The sequence below is a fragment of the Embiotoca jacksoni genome, unplaced genomic scaffold (genome assembly GCF_022577435.1).
Source record: "Embiotoca jacksoni isolate LCO1_2020_lvr unplaced genomic scaffold, fEmbJac1.0.p SCAF_20, whole genome shotgun sequence".
Lineage (NCBI taxonomy): Eukaryota > Metazoa > Chordata > Actinopteri > Embiotocidae > Embiotoca > Embiotoca jacksoni.
In genome coordinates, this window is record NW_027185341.1 from 2,005,993 (window position 1) to 2,028,752 (window position 22,760).

Genomic DNA, 22,760 nt, shown 5'->3' on the forward strand with positions numbered 1-22,760 from the left:
TAAACATGCCCACTTTCAACTGGTAGCAACTACCTGGTGAACATCGAAGAGGATTTAGCAGCTGAAGAGATATTTCCTTCAGGAGTTGGTGGAGAATAAAACAGAGCAAAAAAAAAAACAAAAAAAGAGAGTGAATACTGGAGTCAGAAACACGACTCCCAGTCAGAGCTAATGCTGCTGTGTTTATAATCTTTAGCACTGATGGTTCCATCCATTAAATCAGGTTAAGCTTTATGTTCAAAAGAGACGATATAGGTATAAATATAGGTAAATCAATTTTTATATATCACCACACTCTAGCTGGGTGGTTAACGTAAACTTTTAACAAAAACTTAATCGGAAAAATGCATATTTCATGACGTGGAAATAAACTAGTCTCAATCGCCTGTCGCTATGCAGGTGCTACATTTTCTTATGGGTACAGTGTGCCAGCTGGTCAAATCATCTCTCGAGTCAGGTGTTGTTAACTAAAAGCTGAGAAGTGGAACTGATTCACTTATATAACACCAACGCATCAGAAAAATTGGTTTAATTGAAATCCTAACTCAATTCAATGATCAAAAGCCCCGAGGTCCAGACGCTGGACAAACACACACAGATTAAATGAGGATGAATGTAGGCTTCAATCAACTATTTCAGACCGTGGACAAACCATAGGCACAGTTTCCTTCCTTGGTATCATAGCATCAGTAAAGCAGGTTCTGATCCGAATTAGGCCACGATTTTCAACATTTTCAACACTGTCCTGACTCCCGACAGGACCGTCGGTCTGTCAAATGTCACAGTCGGACCGTGCGATGCTTCCTGTGGCTGATTTTAAAGGTTTGAAAGAAACAACCCAAATATCAAACAACCTGCCTTGACAAAAGGCAGAGGGTGGTCTGACATTCACCCGTACCTGGATTAAACTGTCCTTTTATCCACACCTACCATACTGTTGGTGCTCTATTTCGCAGCTGTCCCAGCACTTTAACTGTGCTACTTCTTCCTGTGGTTCACTGTTTTATGTTAGAAACCAAGCAAGATAAAGTATCTAAAAATCGATTCAGATGAGTATCTCTAACAAGCCTTAAAGCAACGGTGTACATTTTAAGAAAAACATGGAGCAAAAGTAATGAAACGCAAACGCGTCATTTGTTCCAGTCAATGAATAAAGCTGTGAAACTTTTCGTTTCAGTGTCTGAAATTTTTTTTTTTGTCAAAGGAAATTTGTCAAATGCCTGAACAACAATAAACTGGTGAAGTTGACTAGTGAATATGGCATGTTGATCACGACACCGAATATGAAGCTTTGCTTTCTAACATGAATGGCTTTGGGAGAAAGATGAGCAGCTGCTAACGGAGACATCCAGGGATCCTGCAGTTTTCTGGGCTGGAGTAGGTAGTTGTGAGGACTGAGCTAAGTTTTTAGTGTGAAAGTCAATGTAAACGCTTAAAAAGAAAAAAAGACCAACGTTAGGGATTTAGAGATACTGTTGTGTATCGTGTTTGTAATTCATGCGTTCGATAATGCACCAAATGTTGAATCGAATGAGCTGAGGAAAATTAAATGCATAAAATTATTATTATTATTTTTTTTTTCAGTAAAGCAGGTTCTGATCTGAATTAGGCCATGATTTCCAACATTTCGTTTTTATTTTTATTTTTATCATCCACATAATATTATCCACAGAGGTCATCTGAGCGAAACGATTACTCACTCACGGCAAATTAAGAGGCCTTGAAGGAAACTGCTCACATAATCAATATTATCAATGAATTTAAATCAGCTTATCTGCAGTTGTGGCTGAATACTTTAGTAGTATGATGACCACTGGGGGTGGGGGAGTGGGGGGGTGGGGGGGCTTACCTTCAGTGTTATGTTTTTCAGCAGCGTGTCCTCCAGCACGGCCTGCAGCTTCCTGTTGATCTCCAGCGACAGGTCCAGGGTCAGCCCGCTGTCCGCCGGGTGGGAGCTGTAAAGCGAAGCCATGATGCCTCCCCGCCGGCTGAGGTGGGCCTTGTTAATGTCTGACGCCTCGGATGAGAGGGCCCCCGACTCCTCTCTAAGCACATAGCTCTGGATAATTCTGTGGGGAGGAACGAGGAGGTGATGAGTCAAACTGTGTGCTTCCAAAAAAAAAAAAAAACGATAAGGAGACCAAGTGAAGCTGTCGGCTGGAGACTGCTGAGCAAATAAAAAAAATAAAAAAATCCAGAAAGTGGGATTCTGGGATAGTTGGGGAGCATGCAGAGCTCCAACACCGCAATAAACCATTTCTAGGAGCAAAAGCAGCAGACGTAACGAGAATAGTAATCCCAGTGGGATGGCTTATTGGACTCATGTACGCGGTACACATTCAGTCATGGTTAGAAAAATTATTATTGTGCCACTCAGAGAAGGAAAGGTAATGAGAACGGCGGCCTTAGAATGGACTGCCAGGATTCAATTAATCAACTGCATGCCTCTGTGTGTGTGTGTGTGTGTGTGTGTGTGTGTGTGTGTGTGTGTGTGTGTGTGTGTGTGTGTGTGTGTGTGTGTGTGTGTGTGTGTGTGTGAGAGAGAAAGGGAGATACATTTTCACGATCATCATACATTTTCATCTCGGTTACAATATAGTGCCAAGGTTAAGCTGTGTTTGTCAGAGAGAGGCAGAGAGGAGAATTCATAAACTTAAAATCTTTAAACTTCCTGTTGTTTAGCCTCCTGCTGGCATTGTTGAGCTCCAGTTCAGGTTGTGACTGAGAGTGATCGCTTGAAGGTGGGTAACTACAGGATGAGCTCCGAGCAAATGGACGCTCCAGATCATACATTGTCAGGATGAAGATTCTCAAGAAGATAATAATCATTGAAACGGAAAAATTCTACTTCAACAACAACTATTACTGCTACTACTGCTGGTACTACTACTACTACTACTACTACGACTACTACTACTACTACTACTGCTGCTGCTGTTACTACTGCTGCTACCACTACTTCTACTTCTACTACTACTACTACTACTACTACTACACCGCTCACGATCTAGTTGTGACAAATGAAATACATGGAAACTAAAACAACATCACAAACAATCCAAATGGAAATGAATGGAAAACGGTTTGTGTCCTCTCGTGTACCGGTGATGACCTTGATGACAAACAGAACTACTGTTTTCAAATACACAATATTCCAGCCTATAATAAGTCAATAACTATATTAATGCAATTATGACAATTACACTGACTTTATCTCACAAGGTTAACCACGATGAGTTTTCATGGGCGAGACATCCATTGAGGGTCCAAGTGACTCAAAAAGAGCCTGCTGTTCAACTTGCACTCGCTTAGGAAGGCATTTTATTGAAGTGAATATGTTGGAAGGGTCAAAGACCTCTGATATTTTCATTGATATTCCATGCATTAATAATAGTGGTTAAAACAACTGAATTGTGTTGCCTGCAAAAGGATTTATCGGCAATTTACCTGGAACTAAAATGTCAAATTTACCAGCTTTAAGTTTACTCTAAAGAGAGGGTCATATTTAACATGCACTTTAAGCATTCATACTAGTCCTCAGTATTGGCTCTTTCCTGCACTTTTATTTTCCAATGATTAAGCTGGCTTTTTTTCTGGTCCGCCCCAGAAGTCAGGCTCATTTTTAGAAGTACACAGGCTTGAAACTGTGCTGCAGTGTATGCATCACAAACTAACAAGGCGAATAAATCTACGCAAAAAAAAAAAAAAAAAAAAAAAAAAAATGAAAAAGCTACGTAAGCACTACACAGTAGGGCACCACCATAAATTGTCAACACTCACACACACACACACACACACACACACACACACACACACACACACACACTCTCACACACACACACACACACACACACACACACACTCACCCCTCTGGGCTTTCACGGACATAAAGTGGGACTTACCTCTGACTAGGCTTGCAAGGGTCCATATTTGGACCCCAGTTCCATCACGACAGTGTTTAGTAAAAACAAAAAAGTGACAGAAATTAAAGATGTGGCCACATGATGCGCTGAATGGCATGCACAGGTCGGCGTGCAGCAGAGATGTGAGCAACAGGTTTTTTTTTTTAAATTTTAAATTATTTGTGAGTCCTTTGTTTTTCTGGAAATGAGGGCAGCAAGTCAAGCATGCACAAAGTGAAGGTGGCGGTTCTCAGAAAAGTGCAGAAGAGCTCTCTTAGGAAAGCCCAAAATGTGTATTTTTGTGCCCAAAATAGCAAGACAGAGAAATCAGGTGCAGAGAAAGAAAGATACGCCTGCAGTCTGAAAACCTTCCAGTTTATCGTCATCATATTTAGAACTAAACTATTTAAAAGGTAACTATCTGTGATGATGATGATGATGATGATATCTTAATACATCTAAACACACATCCTCTGTATTATTTATAAAACATCAGAGGCACTGACTCACTACAGTAAATAAAAGAGTCAAGAAACGGGCAGATACCCTTGAAACGATCCATTATAATATATTCTAGCACATTCAGCAGGAGTGGATCCACAGTAACCTACAACAGAGCTCATATTGCTCTGGTTCGCACTTACCATTGATTACAACCTTAGACTGAAAAGCATGCCTCCCAGATAAATAGGCATCTACACCTCCTGAACAGAAGGCCTCCACCTGCTGCTTTTGTCCATGTCTGGTTCGTACCAGCATCATTTTAATTCCAGTCACATGAAGAGACCATTTCCATGTAATAGTTATAACAACTGGGTCTGGCGGTGGGAGGGGGGGATTGAAGGACAGACATCATTGCCCTTGAAGGATGATGCTGCCGTTTCTGCATGTTTCAGCCCATTTACCACAAATCGCATATGTATTCTCTATAAGTCGCGGCCAATGGCCCGTCTTTGCCTCGTTAGCAGCACATGAACATGCCACTGGGAAAAACAGAAATGAAAGATTGCATGATGGGCAAAAAACAAAACCAAAAAAAACAAAAAACATGTCATGTAGCAATAAACTTGCAAAGTGGGAGCGACTTGTCCTGCTTCCAGGTGTATCCCTCCCCTCCCCCCCAAGCACACACACACTCCCATGAAAGTCTCATGAATAATGAATGTAACTATCCTACAGGTTGAAATTGTGGCCGGCGGTTTTAAATCGTTTGAATTTAGTTCGAATGAAATCATGTTTTTTTTTTTTTGTTTCCCGTCAGTTTGGCATGGAAGATGTTTTTTTTTTTTTAATACTAAAGTGCCGATGAGCCTCGGCCACAAGTCGTTGGTGTTGTAGTTGTGAAGAAACACAGTTGCCCAATTGATCCTAAATTGACCCAATTGGTCCAAATAAGAAATTGAATTAAGAAACATTAACCTTCGATTAGCGCTGCAATACAATACTTGAACTTTTACGACTTGAACCAGTAGTACCCAAAATAGCCCCTCCCGCTTCGCAACTATAAATTCTACTAAAAACGGTGGACATACATGTGTAGTAAATGTGCTTAAAGATGCAAAAAAAAAACAAAAAAACACTGCAATGATCGCACAACAGAGCGGTATGAATGCGGTAACGTAAATCAAAAGTTAGCCTTTTTTCCTTTCTCCCACTGACTGCCCCTTATCCCAGATCCCCTAAGCTTCTCCCTCCATCTCTTTACTCATCACCTGCTTCAGCCTCACAGTTAGCTCATCAGTGTTCACCAGGCTGTCCTGGAGGGATAGGGACAGAGAGGCAAAAAGGACAAATTCACAGCCACACTCTGGGGCAGTGCAACACCCCCTCGCGCTCAGCCAAGATGTTATGGAGCTAAATTTAGCCCTGCAACCGTGGGATTCGTCCTCAATTTTAACTCTTCAATGTAGGTTGAGGCTAATGGATTCAGTCCAAGCGTATAGCTGGGAAACAAATGAGAAATGGGAGAGTAGAAATGATCCGAGCAGAATCAAATAAAATGGCAGGATAGCTCGGAGCGGCTGAGAATACCATCGAGCAGTAAAAAGACGCGCGGATGGAGAACTTTAACGAACCGTGTCGGCGGGATCTCCACCGATCGATTCACCGGATTTCACTCATCCTGTTTGGAGAATAATCTTTCCACGCTTTAAGCCTCTAGGAGATTATATTTTATGGGAAACTCGCATCCACACATTTTTTTTTTTTTATCCCGTCTGCTGCCCACAATCCAGTTAAGAGGCCTAAAACGTAGTGGAAGTGGCGACGTGATGAAGAAGTCCGAACGTCCTTTACGCCGTGTCTTTATTTCAGGTGATGACCATGAATATTGATTTATTTTCCCCCCCGCTCCCTCCAGTGGCCCTGACTGTAAATAGCTCTTTATGAAGTTTGTCACGAACCGGAGGTGCGCAAATCGCGCGAATTACAATGTAAAGATGAGAGCGAGAGATAAAGAACGATGCAGGGGGGGGGGGGCCATGAACTGTGTGCGGAAGCAGATACTGGCTGTCAAGGTCAGTCGAGGCGTTCTGTGCATAAAATATTTGGTCATGTGTATGTATGGAAAATTGTTTTTTTTTTTTTTTTTTTTTTTTTTTTTACACACAGCTACAGGAAACCGTTCTCATGCCTCTGCCTCACTGACTTTTGATGTCATCACATGATATGCTGCTAAGTTTTCTCAAACGGGGATCAAAGAAATGGTTTCCGCAGCATGTTTCGGGGATTCCAGCTCTTACTCTCATCTTCAAACTGTCGGAGGGTCTGAAACACTGTATCACGGGTTTTCCCTTTGCACTGCAAGTGCTGTCATCGGTAGCGTTTGAAAACACATCATAACCTGCATTCTTTGGTCAACGTGCCCCCGATGCATAAATTCTAATCGTACATTGTAAAAAAAAACAAAAACATAAAATACAAACGGTTCTCTCCACCTCTGTTTCTCTGCTCTCCCTGCACTTTGCTCCGTGCCACTCACTTGGTCTTTTTGCGGATCTCTTCCACCAGCTGCTTGATGTGGTCTTCCATGAACTCGATTTTCTCCTGCTTCCGAGCCAGGGCCTTCTGCAGACGTACGATGCGCTCCACGAGCAATGCCTTGTCCACCTCTGGGAAGCTGTCCACGACCACCACCGAAGGACCTGACTGGCTCTCCGGCGAGCGCTCTTCGACGCCGCTGATGCCACCGTGGCGAGCGTTCAAGGATCCTGGGGAGCGGACGGAGATTCATTTAGAAAACCAGCTAGTGGTTGGGACTTTGGTCATTTAACAACCAGCTGTGATAAACAAAAGAGTACAGAAACTTTGCATTTTGATGACCGTGTTATTTATAGAAGGATCATTTATCCCAACAAAAGCAAAATATACCTCCACCACTATTTATAAAGGAAAAACACCCTTATGGTATTACTATGTGTTAAATACTAACCAAATTTCGGAGTAGTACCTGAGGAACTGGAGCGACTCCCCATACTGCTGGCATCCCGGTCGCACCCTCCGTTCTCAACCTGATCCAGCCTCTTACGGGCTGCAGAGACAGAGAAAGTGAAGAGCTGTTAACTGTCAGAATGAGACACGGACACCAAAAACACTGCGACATGTAATTTGAAATAACTGAATATTAAAACATGAATCACCATAGCTCGACTTAACTCTGGGACATTTCCTCTGCGAAGGTGTCACCCTGAATAAATATCACGCTGCAGAAGAATGCTCGCTCAACAAACCTTTTCAGGTTTGAACTTTAACAACATGACAATGCTGTTAAAGTGTAACTATGAACGCTGATGGAGAATCCGTGTTTCGCCTGAGGAAAGTGTCCTCTCTGGCCCAGGAGACAACTGGAACTTTAAAGCTTGTCCATGCAAGATAAAGGGGACAAAACTTAAAGCCCTCAGGTTCCTCCGTGTGCCCGGAGAACCAAGTGAGAGGAAGCTGGCTCACTTCCTTTAAGTGTAATCCTAGCAGGGGGGGCACTTTCATCTCGCTTTAAAACGCCGTGCACATTCTCCTCTGAATCTGCACGTACGATCTGACATGAACATGCACATGAATATATGAATACATACGTGATCAGACTGAGAATCCATAGAAATGATACGCAGATGTTTGAAAATCGAATTTACAGTCATTCGATATCTATTTTTTTTTTTTTATTAAAGTGTTAAAATGTCATCCGAGTTACTCGGCGTTTACAATGTTCACGAAGGGGAAACCTCAGGTGGTATTTTTGACCTCTGAATTTTCTGAAAGCTCTGAAAGTTTACAAGTTGAAACGTGTAATTGCTAGCCTCTTTGGCTTCGAGGGGTCGCCCGTGTTACCGTTGCCCAGCAACTGTGTTCTCAAGAAAACTAAACTAACGTGAACGCAAAGCATGCCGTACACACGGCTTCCGGTGTCGTAACAATGAGCTCACGACCTCCGGTCGGCGGCGGCGCAGTCTTGGTGACAACTTGACGAGAGTCACCGGATTACAAAAACCAGATGTTACTCTGATGTTTTCCTGAAGTGTTGCGCATGCCAATCAGTCGCTTTTCAGCATGAAAAGATCCATTTTCAGTTTTAAAAATGCACCACGGGGCTTTATTCTCCCTGGATTTAGGATTTTGAAATTCATTTATGCAAGTACGGTTTTCATTGTGGGTGAATTTTTTTTTTTTAGCATAATGGCCATTTGGCAAAAAAATATCTCAAATGTGGAAGATCACATCTGCAAAGTGCGACCACATGAAAAATAACACTGTGGAGTCTAACCTTGTGTTAGCTGTTTCGTGAGGTCCTTGATGTTGGCAGCTTGTTTCCTTTTCTGAGTCACCAGCTCGTCCCTCAGCTCTTCCACTCGCGTTTTTAGTTGGGCCACATCTGTCTGCAGTGCTGCCCGCTCCTCCTGCAGATCGTGCACCTCCTGCTGCCTTAGCACCTCCTCCTTTTTCAGTTGCCGTGACTGCAGGATAAATGGAGTTGGTAGAGTAAACATGAAACAACAGCCATTATAGGAGCGGTAAACTAGTTCAGCAGGGATTTCTAGTAGTCTAGAAATCTGGGATTGAACGAATAAAATAGGCCAGATAGTGTTTTAATTCTCTCGTCTCTTCTCTTCTCTTGGATGTCAAGTCAGAAAATATCACTACTAAGGGACACTGTATGTTCTAGGTCAGTCAACTTGGCTCTTTTGAGAATGTCAGAACCATAAATTATTGGCTCTGTAGAAGGTTTGTTCCAACCACAGAAATCAGAATCAAACATTTTGATCATGATGGCTTCCTAGCTTTTGTATAAGCTGGTTGTTGTTTTTTTTTTTTTTATATATATATATTGTGTCCAGCCATTTAAATCCAACCAACTTTACTGCTTTCTATGTTTCACCCCATCAAGACCACACTGTATCTCCGAGCGCCCTGACCGTGTCATCCAGCAGACTGCTGGTCTCCTCCAGCTTGGCTTGCAGCTCTGTGAAGCTGCAGGTGAGCTGATCCAGCTGAGACTGCAGCGCGTTGCTCTCCGACTGGAGCTGGGCATTCTTGCTGCTCAGCTTCTCGGTGAAGCCCAGTAACTCGGCCTCGCGCTCCCTGCTGCCTTGTACGTCGCGCTGCAGGTCGGTCATCTGATTGGTCAGCCCATCCACTTCCTCACGAAGAGACGCGATCTCCTGTTCGTCACTGCGCACAGGAAAGAGATGTATCGTCACAAAGTCCGGTGCAATAGTAAAATGCAATACATTTAAAGAACTAAGAGAGACTTAAAAGGACAGAAGGCCTAAAAATATATCATATATAACTGTTTACTATCATTACAATTATATGCAATACATTATTAAGCCAGAGAAGCCATGTTTTTTTTTTTTTAAATAAACATGTGAACCACGAAAGCAAAAACTACCATAAACAGTGTGATTCTAATCTGTAGATTAACTGTTAAAAAGTTAACTATAACTTCAGTGACGTTTTCTCATGACCAAAAAAAAAACAACTTAATTTTTTTTTTCTTGCAAACACCTTCATATGTCTGTGCACGTGATAGAAAAACGTCCTGTAGCTCGACATGACACCCGCATTCTTTTGCTTCATTTTGGGTTGGTGCACATTTTTTGAAAAAAGCATTTCAATAAATGGAAACGCAGAAGTTTCTCTGCCTTGAACGTCCCCCTCGCTCTATTAAGTCATCTTCACATGGCCAGCAGAGTCACACACCCACTGAGGGACCCGAGTCCCTCCCTGCCCTGTGTGCTATATCTATCCCTGGCCTAGCTTTAGCAGTTGGGGAAAAAAAAAAGAAAAAAAGAAAAAGGAACAAGGACTAAATACCAACCTGCACAGTTCTATCCAAACCTGTCGTCAGATTGGTGATACAGAAGCACGAGTGGATTTGTTTAAGCATGTGACACATCTTACTTAGACAGTGATGTGAAAGTAGCTTGTCAAGACCTAAATACTTCCAAAGGTGAGCTCATGTCATGTAATATGACTTCTACTTATGCGGGTTTATTTTCCTGGAAAAGTCTAAATGTCACGAATGTATAACTGTCTGTACTGTTTTCTATCCCACAATCTCACTTTAAAAACACAACTTTTAACAAGTCCTTAAGATGTATGTATTTCCAGCACTGACAAACGCAGTCCATCGTTCTAAAATATTCATGTGTTCTTTTTCCTTAACCGACTTTATGTCAACGAATCTTGACACTTACAGCAAGCGAAGGCTGTCTTCAGGTTAATTTAATATTACTGCCTTTCACTTTATATTCATTAAATATTCTGCAAAAATCTGTCCCAGTAAGTCTGTTTGACACCGCATCCGTGGCCTGTTAATATATGTTACCGAGCAAATTTGTTGTCCTTTAGTCTTTTCCGTCGGCTGCTGGACATGTTGTACCGTCCTGTGGTGGCCATTATTGAAGTTACTCCTCAGTGTGTGTCAGTGTGAACCATCACATGCTGCAGGGTTCCCATGCTCTAGCTTTGACATGAAGTGCTGCTCCTGCATGATCAATGAGAGAGTGTGTGGCTGTACCGTTCATGCTGCTGCTTGAGCGCTGTAACCTCTTCCAGCTTTTCTCTCTGGCGGCCAATCTCGGCTTTCTGCCGGTTGATGATCTCCCTGTATTTGGTCAGCTCGTCCTCCCATCGCGGACGCTCGTCCTCCAGGCACTTCAACTAAAGAGCAACGCTTCCTTATTAGGCTGAAGACCTGCTCATATTACGGTATGTGTGCAGATGTTCAAGCTTTTATCTGTATGACAAACCTTGGTACGCAGAGTATTGAGCTCGTCCATGCTCTCTTTGTAACTCCTCTTCAGATCTTCCAGCTCTTTGGCCTTCACTCGGTGAACCTGCCAGATGTAGTAAAATCTCCTTTTATCCACGGTTATATGTTTTACTTTAAGTCTGCTTATATACAGTAAGCTGCAATCTAAAATGTTTGTTCTCTCCCAGCTCTGAGTGCGATAAGTAAGATTTAAAGGTGCAATATGTATGATTTTTGTTTAAAACATTTAAAAAAATAACGAAAATGATGTGATGATTGTGACTGAAACTTTTGGCAAAATAGAAAAACAAAAACAAGCTTTAACATCGGCATTGCTTTCCACTGCTGTAGACAACTCTTGGCTGCAACAGTCTCACTAAAATAGTGATTAACAAGCTATAAAGTTAAGTGTAGGTTGAACTTATTGCCAGTTTTTTTACTCGATCCACTCCTGGGTGCAGAAAATCAAACTTTACAATCAGCAGTTATTGAAAACAACTAACTAATGTCAGGGCATAATTCGACCCAATTGGTGAAACTCTGCTGTGGTATTACAAGGCATGATGTATTTCTTACATATTCATATATAATGAATATTGCTCTTTTTGAAATGCATTTCCGCACAATCCGAGTGTTGCATTTATTACAGCCACTTTGCTTTGCCACTCATTAAGCATGTGAAAGCATTGATGCTTTTAAAATGTTTCGTCTTGTCTTTTTAACAAAGGCATTACCGGTGTTACTGCGAATCAACCTTTCCGCAAAGCTATTAGTAGCATGGGGTATCCAAGACAACGGTGATGGAGATGTTGGTAACTTTACTCTGTACTTCTTCCACTCATCCCTTCCCATCCAACTTGAATGTTACCACCCAAACAGTGACGGATACTGTTTTTGACTGCATTATTTATGACTGAACTGCATCATCACTCCAGCATATCACGCATACTAAAATAAACATGGGCTTGAACCAATTTATTAATCAGCAGGGCGGCGATATCTGCCAAAAACCCAGGTCTATGCTGAAACCTGGCCTAAAAACAGCACTCAGTTTCAGTGATGAGCTGGCAAAATTTCTTAGATAACAATGTCTGACACAACAGAATTCAACTTAATCGTATTCCTCTTTTTATATATTTTATGCCTCCATTTTAAGAAAATTCGATTTATCAATCAAGACACTATAAGGAAATTAAAAACACCTTAGAAAAATGAAGCGGACTGTGGAACCATGGCAAGCAATGGGTGATGCCTTCTGGGTTGTTATTGAAACACACAGCTTCGTATTGATTATTTCTAGGCCATTTATTTTTAAAGTGCGATTCCCCTTAGAGCGGGGCATGGAGAAAAACAGGCCATTGTGTTTGGATTAAGTCCATGTTTGTGCCGGCGTTCATGCGCTGCAGAGCTCATGTCCCGTTGTTTTACCCACTCTAAGTTAAGGTAATTACACCTCTCGAACGGAGGAAAACAGCTGAGAGTAAACATTTTTACTAAAGAGCTGGCATCGAGGCCTTCAATAAAAGGATGAATAATGGCCTGGCAAACAGAATATTGATGTTGAGGTAATGACAAGCCTGTGTTACTTTTATTTTGTCTGCTAATGGATTGTCACATAGATACAAAAATAAATTTTAAAAAAAGACACTAAATTGATGAAGCAAGCATGTACACTGCTAATGGTATTGCTGCCCAGCTTCATGTTATGTCTAGGATTAGAAATGTCTCGCCTCAAGCTCTGTATAATAGAGTGCTGCCTTACAAAAGCAATAAACTGCCACTGCAACTGCAACTGTGGAGACAATGCTGAGAAGTTAAGAAAAAAGGATTTGAAGTTTGAAGGCTCCTAAGCCAACAATGTAATAGATACCAGTTAAAACACCTTAATTGTATTCTGTTTAAGGCTGATTATTCATCTTGGCCAGTGACTCTGCAACAAATATTTGAATACTGCACTCCGTGTTCGAATTTAAAAAGGTGGCAGAGAAAACACAGCATCTGAGAGCAAAATATGTTTTTGTTGCCGCTTTCTTGTTTATTTGAACTCAAAAGCGAGTTTAATAAGTTCATCTTAAATTAAATATATTATTCAAAGGTAATATCACAAGAATGTTATAAGAGGACGAAGCTGCAGTTGTGGCAGTCAGTGTTATTGGTGTTTTTAATTCTTTCTCTCCGTTATGATTGGATTTAGTTGCTGCATTAGTTGTGTGATATAACAACTCAAATACAAATTTGTGGAAGCATCAAAATTGATGTTTTAAATATAAGAAACAGAAAAAGTTGGTTAATTAGCTTTAAACAACCCTATTTCACCGCCTGGCTAGTGTTTTGTTTGTACATGGGGTTTAAGCCTTTCTTTGGTAAAATGACACTTTTATTGCATCATGTTTATATGGTATCAGATAAAATGTTAAAAAGGTCAGACTGTGGCTGTGTTTTGGCTTTGTAGGGAAAAGTGGTGGAGATGATGAGTGTATGTGTTTGCCTGTAGAGTATATCACCTCTAACTGGTCTGTTTGTTCCTGCTTGTGTTTCGCCAGCTCTCCCTTGGTCTCCTTCAGTTTAGCATCCAGCTCGTTGGACCTGAGCTCCTCTGACTCCTGAAGGAGAGAGAAGTAAACATTTCAGAAACAGAAGAATAATACCAGGGGAGAAGATGCTTTTGTAAAAGGAAAATAGGAAAAGAGTGGCTGAAATAAAGAGACAGCTAGCCGGAAATAAAGAGTGATTTCTAGGCACAAGTAAAGAGAGGCAATGACAATAATTTCGTTTTTGAGGTCCATTTTATGTAATTTCATTTTGACATCTTGCTGTGTTATATGCTGTCACTGTTTTCAGTCTATGCTGTGATAAAAACACTGCTGCTGAAAGAATACAGAAGCTCAAACTAATCTTTCCACCAAACGAACACAGCTCTTTACCACCATCATAAGGTACAAATGAAAACTGCCATTCTCATTATCAGAATCAATCTGCTTTTTAATTCAATTTTGCTCGTTGAAAGCGTGTCGTCCAGTCTTTTTATGAGTGGCGCGTGTGAATCAGCTATAAATGACCTTAGTCTAACAGTCGAGTTAGTTCATTTGAGACCAACTGATTGTATTCCTTGATAAAGATTTTCCGACAAATCCTTTCTTGCCAGAAAGCACATGCATTCATCTTGACATCATCTCCACACACACACATGCAGCATGATTGAGGGACACACACTTTCTTTGTTCGACTGTCATGAGCAAACTAATACATTCATGTGATAAATATGACAAACCTGATAAGTTCGGATCATGTCCTGGCAGTTCTTGCGGATCTGTTCGGTCTCCTCTTTGGCCTGAGCCAACTTGGACGAGGTCTCTCTCAGTCTGTCTTTCGTTTCCTGCGCAGAGATAAACATCGACAGGGTTCGTAATCACGACACTGAAATTGCATTTCACTTCAAAATAATGAAAAGTCTCCTTTTTTTTCTTTTCATTAAAATGTATTGTATTGCATGTTATGCAGATATACTGTACACACACACACACACACACACACACACACACACACACACACACACACACACACACACACAGAGTGACTTACACACATATGAACCGCACACAGAAACCACAAAAAGAAACATTAGTGACTCGCCTCCCGCGGCCATTAGTAGCTACTGATTTTTTATTTATTTCCCCTCTGATTATTGTTGTGTGTTTGCTTGGAGGCAGTTAAAAAATAAAACCATTATTTTGTAATAGACATTTTCTAAAATAGTTACCATGTTAATGATTATTTCCTTGCAGGTTCATTACTGTATTATTCCCACCCCATTTCATTTTGCTCGTAAATCACAAGACACATCTAATCATGTTTTTTTTTTGTTTTTTTTAATGGAGCATCTGCAGATAAAATGACCGGAGGGGAAATCATTTGTGTGCCTGCGTACGTGTTCAACAAACAACAGGCATGCTTTTTTTTTAGACTGAAGAAAATCAACAATAATCAGAGGATCCATGTCGTTTTAATGATAGGGGTAATGTATACGTTGTATCCTTGAGCAGCAACTCCTTTCTGTAGTCAGCGGTATTAGTGATGCAATTGTGTAAATTTAGCTATTTGGATTCATTGTCTTTTAAATAAGATTTGACTGCAGCATGCTCAGGTTCACACCATGTCTACAACAATATCTAAAGCACAATAATACTGTATGCAAATAAGTAGAACATTGTATTTTTTTTCTTTATGTTTTCTGACAATTTTTCTGCTGATAATTTTACAACAAAACAACAAATAAGAAAACAGGGAATTCTGGGGTTATAAATTTTGGTTGTAAACTCCATTGTAAGGTTTACATGCAGCCACCAAGCTGCTTTGGGCACCACTGAGGCCAGTACATTTCTTTACCACGTTATGTCAAGTTATGCCAAGCTTTTTGTGTGTTGTTTACTGATCATTTGCTTGATTTTTTTTCTAAATTTTTGGAAATGTTACATAAATATGGTAATAATACTGGTCAAAATTTTGGTAAAATGTCATATTTTTTATCTGAAAAACATATTCGAGGTTGGATTGCTTCCTCAATAAGTAACAAATTTAAGACAAAACCAATACAAAAATAGCAGTTGGATTACCTTGTGCACATCTGCCTCACTCTTCAGTTTGTTCTGGGCCCATTTGACCTTGATAAGATGAGAGTTGATCTCCTCCTTTAACTTTTCCACCTCTCGAGTCAACCTGCTAACCTCGCCCTCCTGAGAACAAAATAAACATGGGTGAGACAAGAACAATATTAAAGAACAGGACAGGGAACAGATCTTTAACTGAGCTCATATACCTATTATTAAATAACTTATTTTGTTTTTCCACTCCTAATTCCAAAAAACTGGGACATCTTACATATTGCTCTGATAAGACTCACAGCAGTGTAATAAAGACTAGGGAGATAAAATCTGCATGACCCAAACAATGCTGGGCACATCTTGGAGAAACTCGTATGAAATTTTCACTGTACAGTGCAAACTATTGAGAGGGACATGTATCTATGTATATCAATGTCTAGAATGGTAAATCATGCCAAATATAATCAAATTAACACATAAAAAATACATTCAAATGCATTGACCGAAAAATTGTGTGACGTCTTTAGTCTTCTCTTTTGTGAGAAGTTAACAGACTTAATGCAAATACATCTGATAAAGTCGAGTAGGTATCGAGTCTTTATGTCCTAATAAACAGCTTCCAACATAACAACGCTACAACAAGGCACATAAGAACTCGGACACAGTACTTACCTTTGCGTCGTACAGCTGCTGCAGCCGGCCTTTATCCTGAGCCAGCTGGTTTCCTCGGAGCGCCTGGCGGTCCACCTCCTTGGTGGCTTCCCTCAGCCTCTTCTCCAGACCCTCCTTATCCCGCCTCAGGTCGAGGGCCTCCTTCTCCCCCCGCACATATTTCATCACCATGGCCTCCTTCTCTTGACGTGCCTCGTCACACTTCTTGTTCACCTGGGAGGATTGTTTATAGCATGAGACAAGTTGTAAAATGTCCTACTTCAGTCAGGGAGTTGCCAAAATTGTTGGATCCATGAGAGGATCAGAAAAAAAAAAGTCATGTCTTCCTTGAGGATCTCTAAGAGGAGGTGGTTGTGAGCAGACACACTACATGGACTACTCCACTTAGCCTGCTTTGATTTCAACCTGAACTGACAGAAGTGATAGAAGACGGACAGTCAGAAAGACAGGTGGATGATCCCTGTTGTAGTGGGGATGTAAGACAGACGTGCTGACCCACTTTATGACTGTCAGCATGTCAACCTTTTTCAAGTCGCTCGAACAAGCTTCCACTTGGCAGCAATATTACAAAGGCATTTTTCTGTTGCCTTATTGTACCAGTGGATGAGAACCAAAAAAGTAATACACCCAGACTCTCTCAACCCCATAGTTTACCTTTTTGCATAAACTAGGGCTTAAAGTAATTATTATTAATTATTTAGCAAATTATCTTTTCAATTAATGAATTCATTGTATTTTCAACAAAATGTCAGAAAATAGTAAAACAAAAGATGGTCAAGGTGTGAAATGAATATACTCAAATTGTTTGTTTGGTCTAACTTGGTCCAAAACTACCTATAGTCTTATATTATTAAGAAAGAGCATCAGATGCTCCGATTCAAGAGGCTTGAACCAGCCAATGTGTTGCTATGACGATGGGAGACCAGGTTTCGCTGACATGATATAGTATGTAAAAATCTGATGGGTGTTTGCCTCGACAATGACATTTCCTTTAACGAAAATTCGACATTCACTGTGTAAGTGCAGACTGATTGCTACCTGAAGCACGCGATCAGCCCTGCCCTTTTCAAGACCCTGATGCACTTCACTCTCAACCTGGTGGCTCTTTCTTTGCTTTCCCCTGTAGTCTCACACCCGTGTGTTCACTCCTCACGCCAACGACATGCTCATGTGCAGCTTCTCAGTTTTATGTTCGTGTGCCAAACTTGTACTGTTTGCTGTAACGAGTTGGGGGTTTTGGGAGAGCAAGAGAAAAGTGGAGAAACTGTACAAACTGTACACGAGATGCTGTGTGAATTTGTACGTTTAAGAATATGAAACAAGGAAAATAGATCATGTTGCGCATGTGACATCACAATGTTATTTTAGGAAAGAAGTTAGTTGTCGCAAAATGTCTATAAATTAACACAACACAATGTTTTCAAACCTCAGAAGAAACAGCTGGTTGGGACTGGGTCACCATCTTAATACAAGGGAGGAATGAAACAATGGAAGGGCTTAAAAGATACGGCCGCGAGCAAAATCTACCTCGTATTGTTCACTGAACAGTGAAATTAAAAATGGTGAAGTGTGACAAAACTGTCAAGAGAAAAGTGCCGTACAGGGTTTCAACCAGGTGTGCAAACTGCCGGATGAAAAATGTGCCTTCCTGCACTATTCGTTTAACAAGTGATTAAATCTGCAATAACAAGAGTTTGGTGTGCAAAGACCTTGAACGATCAGCTGCAAGTTTTGTGAAGACATCTTAAACAAAAAAAAAACAAAAAAAAAAAGGAGGGGGTGGTCGTGGTGGTGGTAGAGGGGGATGTGCGGAGAGGGGGGACAGTGTCTGGCAAAAAAAACGATGTATTTTTGTTGTGACTATCTTTCATTTTGAAACAATCTTAATCTGAAGATAAATGCTGCTTTATTGTGACGTTTACAGTATGTATGTAGGGCGATGCAAGTTTATTGCTGGAAGTATCATGTATTGATCGGCACTCACTCATGTTATAGACATAAATACCGACAGCTATGAGGGCAATCAAAAAGTTCAGAGACTGCTCCTATTGCACGCGAACGGAGAGCAGCACCGTGATGCGCAAAGAGCCACCGAGTTACAGATGTTTTTGCGAGAAGTGGTACGTGAGCAGTTTGCAAGACAGAGGTGCAGCCGATGGGGCGCAATTAATCAGATATCGCTCAATTAAACATGGATCTTATTGAATGCTGTGTGCATTAGCAGTCCGAGTTTGCTGTTGTTCATTTCTCACTGGGATCTCTGACTTCAGAAGTCGGAGCCTGATCTCTTGTCAATACATCGATAGCTATTTAATTGTATCCCATTAAACATATACCCCCAAGTATCCATAAACTGTGTCGGTAGGTCATTTCTACTGTTGTATCCTGTTAAGATCACAGGATCTTTATCATCAACACTCAGCAAAATATCTCCAGTCGTTTTTGTCAACTATTCAGCCCAGGATTAATGCTGGGGTACATAGATAGAACTTATATGTCCTACACAGTCTTAAATCCAAATCTGCCTTTACGATGGGTATGTTGACATTTTAAAAAAAGGTAAAAACATACGGTGTTAAGTTACAAACTTCACCTATTGAAGTAGCCTGTCACGAAACAAAACCAAACATGAAAATCACAGTCAGATTTGGGCAAAACTAAGTTGTGTGAGCAGCTTATCAAGGAGTTTCGGAGCATTCAGGTCTCCGTTTTACCTGTTCTAGCCGGTAAGACGTCTCCCTCTGCATCTGCTGGAGGGCGGCCTTAGCTGCCTGATCCTGGTGAATTAGTTTATCCCGCGACTCCTTCAGTTCTTTCAGCAGCTCATCCACCCTGCCCTCCAACTGCAGAAACAGGGAGGATACAGGGTAAGCAGCTTGTTGGGCAATATGATGAGTCTGGGCCACACCTGAGCTAACCTGTCAGGCAGGATGACACCTGACACAAAACGCTGAAGGCCAAATAAATGTAGACAGCAGAAGAAGAGGATGTCAGTCTGTTTAATTCTGAAAAATCAGATAATTTTACTGTATAAGAATAAATGTTTCTGGTGAGATTAGCCTACAATACTTATGATGGAGAGCTTCTTTTACCTTATCAGCATAGCCTTTAACTTTTAGAACATTTCTGGAAAATGCTGCAAAACACATACTAGACAGTAAATCTCTCAAGCCTAAAACTAGACAGCATACATTAGGTGTACATCATACAAATCCATCCTATAGCCTTTTATTTATACAATGCTTAAACAAACCATGTTACCCTGACAACATGAGTCAATTATTGTTCCTTCCATGGCAACAGCAAAGCTAAACCAGACCCAATGAATAGGGAGGCACTTTTGTTTTGGAGTTCTAGCTCATGTACAAGGTGATCTTTGTAAATCAAAGGGAAGAAAACACTAGGAAAAAAAAAAAAAAAAGCTAAGATTTACACAGGTGATGATGCACAAGTGCTGCTTTGAATGCTGGCAATCAGGATTCAGTATCATTTTCTTTTCCCCACCGGGCTGCTGTGCTTGATGTCCTTAATTATCAGCAATACAAGGCTGGAGTCCAGACTTAATTGAATTGAGAGTGTCACTGTGACTGCTGCAGCTACACAACATTTGTCCATTACATTGTACAGCAGTCAGTGTCAGCTAAACCCTCGCCTCACAGACAAAATATTATTGATATTCAATGTTTTTCGGAATGTAACTCATATATCAACTATGAGGAATTACTCTTCTACTAATCTAAGAGTTTATCATCAACCTGAAAACCAACAGGGCCATTACCATTACTAAGAGGGCAATTTATAGATTTTGAACACTAATGCAAGAAAAATGCAAGCAAGCACCTACACATTCAGGTGAGTCACCCATTAATAATTTGAAAACTACATGATCTAGCAATGGTCAAGAGAAATGATAATAATTCATCAAGGTTTGCATATAAATATATTACTGCTGCAGAACAAAGTCTTTCACCGCTATAATAGTGTCAACAGTATTTGCAAAACTGCTCGAGCAATGTGAACACAATTAGCAGAAATCAAAGTCTGGCACAGACAAAAGTTAGACAAAGCATTGCAGCGGAACAATTCCCTGTCATCTGGTAAAGAGGCTTCCATTGTTTTCAAAAAGCTACCAAAAATAGCTTGGAGAGACGTACATGATGAACATGGACCGTTAGTTCAGAGTATGTCTCCTAAACAGTCAATGCCATGAACAACATGAACAGACGACAGAGAATGAAACTGACCTTTTTGATGGTGGCCATGTGCTGCTTTTCTGTCTCTGTCCTCTTTTTCAGGTCTTCCTTCATCTTGTCTTTCTCTGAGCAGATACCCAGGATCAGCTCCTGATGTCTCTTATTCTCCTCAAGCAACCTATGCACACAGATGGAGTACACAGATGGAGTGTGTATACACACACACACACACACACACACACACACACACACACACACACACACACACACACACACACACACAATCCGAATTCAGGTCAAGTCCATACAAAGTACTGAAGAATTTGCTATTAAGGCCAAAAGAGAGCTGGACTGGAACATGTGTGGATTATGCTCGCTGTTATTCACCAGTTTCACTAATGAAAACACTGCTGAGGTTTTAAAACAAGTATTTTCCTGTGTCAGCTTGATGAAGGCAGATTTTTATAAGTAAAGCAAAAGCGAAAGAAACAGCTGGCAGGTAAACTGCCCCACTGCACAGGAAGCCAAGTACTGTACAAAGTGAAGATTAAAATGAAAGGTTGTCTAATATGTCAAAGGTTCCTCCTTCTACACCTCCCGGAATAATGATGTGCATAATTGGCTTGTACAACATAACAGTTTACCTCTGAATAGCTTTCTCCTGTTGTGCATACTTGTACTGCACACACTTCTCAAAGACCGCCATGCAGTCCTCCTGGTCTGTGGGGAGTCCGTTGACAGGTGGGCTGCCTTTCCTCTCGCCTCCACCTTCACCTTCAGGCAGCTGACAAGCCAACAGCTCCGACTCCAGCTCATCCAGCAGCGACTCTTGTGACAGCGAGCGCTGGATCTGGGAAATCAGCTTTCGGCTGCAATCAGTGTCGTAAGGACTCAACGAAGAATGTGAGGGGACTGAGTTGTTGGCACTGGTTTGTGGGCTGGAGGCAAGCGAGGAGCTGACGGTGTCGGAGCTCGGGCTGGTGGGACCGTTAGAGATCCCGGAGGTCGTTGTGGTGTCGGTGGGTGAGTTTTGGACAGAAACGGATGATGGCGTCTTAGCTGAGCCACTGTCGTCAACAGGTGATGGCTCTGTGGAACAATTTGTAATCAAGAGGGATGGCTGCTCGTTGCTGTTTTGAGAGGTGGCATCGAAAGTCAATGAGGTGTCTTTTGTCCCTTCGAGAACGGAAGGAGAGCTGTCTACTACTTCCAGCGTGGTGACTGGGGTTACCAAAGTGATAACGTTGTCATCTGAAAGACTAAGTGGAGGTCTACCGATTCCCAAAGAAACAGCACTGGTATCAACAGCCAGCTCTCTCCCGTCTGGATGTTCCTGACTGCGTGTTTGAGCTTCCTGCTCTGTCTTTGTGTTTGTTGTCGTCGTGATTAATTCACTGTCAAGTGGCAATTCATCTTTTGCCTGACTGCTGATTTCCGCATCATGTGCACTGTTGTGAGAGATTTGTTCCTGCTGTTCCACGTTAGACGTGCTGTTGTGAAGCTGATTCTCTTGGTGTGATGCCTCCGTCACAGATTTGACGTCTGATCCTTCCATCATGTGTGTTTCTGTCGCAGGACCAGGCTGATCCATGGACTTTCTCTGCTTCAAATCTGGCATAGTGAGGAAGAAGCAAACACAAAGGAGAGACAGGGAGAGAGTTTGGTGATTTATACATAATGTAACAACAGTTTTATCTCTTTACAACCTAAAATTCCTGTGTGCCACACCTCACAGCATACTGTGGCCATTTGCATGTTGTGCCTTCCTGGTCACGTCAAGGCAGAATCTTAGCCTTGTTGAGTCAGGAAGAACCCAGACAATCCTGAGAATAACTCTCATATTTCCTCATGTTAGTTTATCTGTTACCAAAAGGAAACTAAACGTAAACAATGTCCAACAGACACATACACACACACACACACACACACACACACACACACACACACTACAAGGTACGGTGCTGTCAACACCTGTGACGTAATACATTTGGAGGTATGTGCCGCAGAACATCAGACAACAGGTATTCAAGATTATTACACAGTTATTACACAGTTACTTCTGCTCAAAATGTATCACTAAACCAATCAGATGTCTTGGTAAAACACACGTTAAAAGATCTGCCATTAATAACTGTACATTTGTCTT

The 22,760-nt window shown here is 41.3% G+C and overlaps 1 protein-coding gene across 3 annotated transcripts in view; it reads right to left on the bottom strand.

Moving 5' to 3' along the window:
* ccdc186 (coiled-coil domain-containing protein 186) overlaps positions 1 to 22,760 on the bottom strand; it is a 28,359-nt gene that overhangs the window by 4,342 nt on the left and 1,257 nt on the right. For all 3 annotated transcript variants that reach the window (XM_069155558.1, XM_069155555.1, XM_069155559.1), the window contains exons 2-15: positions 21,259 to 22,225; positions 20,666 to 20,792; positions 19,136 to 19,264; positions 16,422 to 16,634; positions 15,762 to 15,881; positions 14,420 to 14,524; positions 13,653 to 13,751; positions 11,147 to 11,233; positions 10,915 to 11,057; positions 9,308 to 9,563; positions 8,659 to 8,848; positions 7,333 to 7,431; positions 6,883 to 7,111; positions 1,850 to 2,069 (exon numbers count right to left, since the gene is read on the bottom strand). In XM_069155558.1, the coding sequence (XP_069011659.1) occupies positions 1,850 to 2,069; positions 6,883 to 7,111; positions 7,333 to 7,431; positions 8,659 to 8,848; positions 9,308 to 9,563; positions 10,915 to 11,057; positions 11,147 to 11,233; positions 13,653 to 13,751; positions 14,420 to 14,524; positions 15,762 to 15,881; positions 16,422 to 16,634; positions 19,136 to 19,264; positions 20,666 to 20,792; positions 21,259 to 22,205 (2,964 nt within the window). In that variant the 5' untranslated portion in view covers positions 22,206 to 22,225. The remainder of the gene's footprint in view (positions 1 to 1,849; positions 2,070 to 6,882; positions 7,112 to 7,332; positions 7,432 to 8,658; positions 8,849 to 9,307; positions 9,564 to 10,914; positions 11,058 to 11,146; positions 11,234 to 13,652; positions 13,752 to 14,419; positions 14,525 to 15,761; positions 15,882 to 16,421; positions 16,635 to 19,135; positions 19,265 to 20,665; positions 20,793 to 21,258; positions 22,226 to 22,760) is intronic.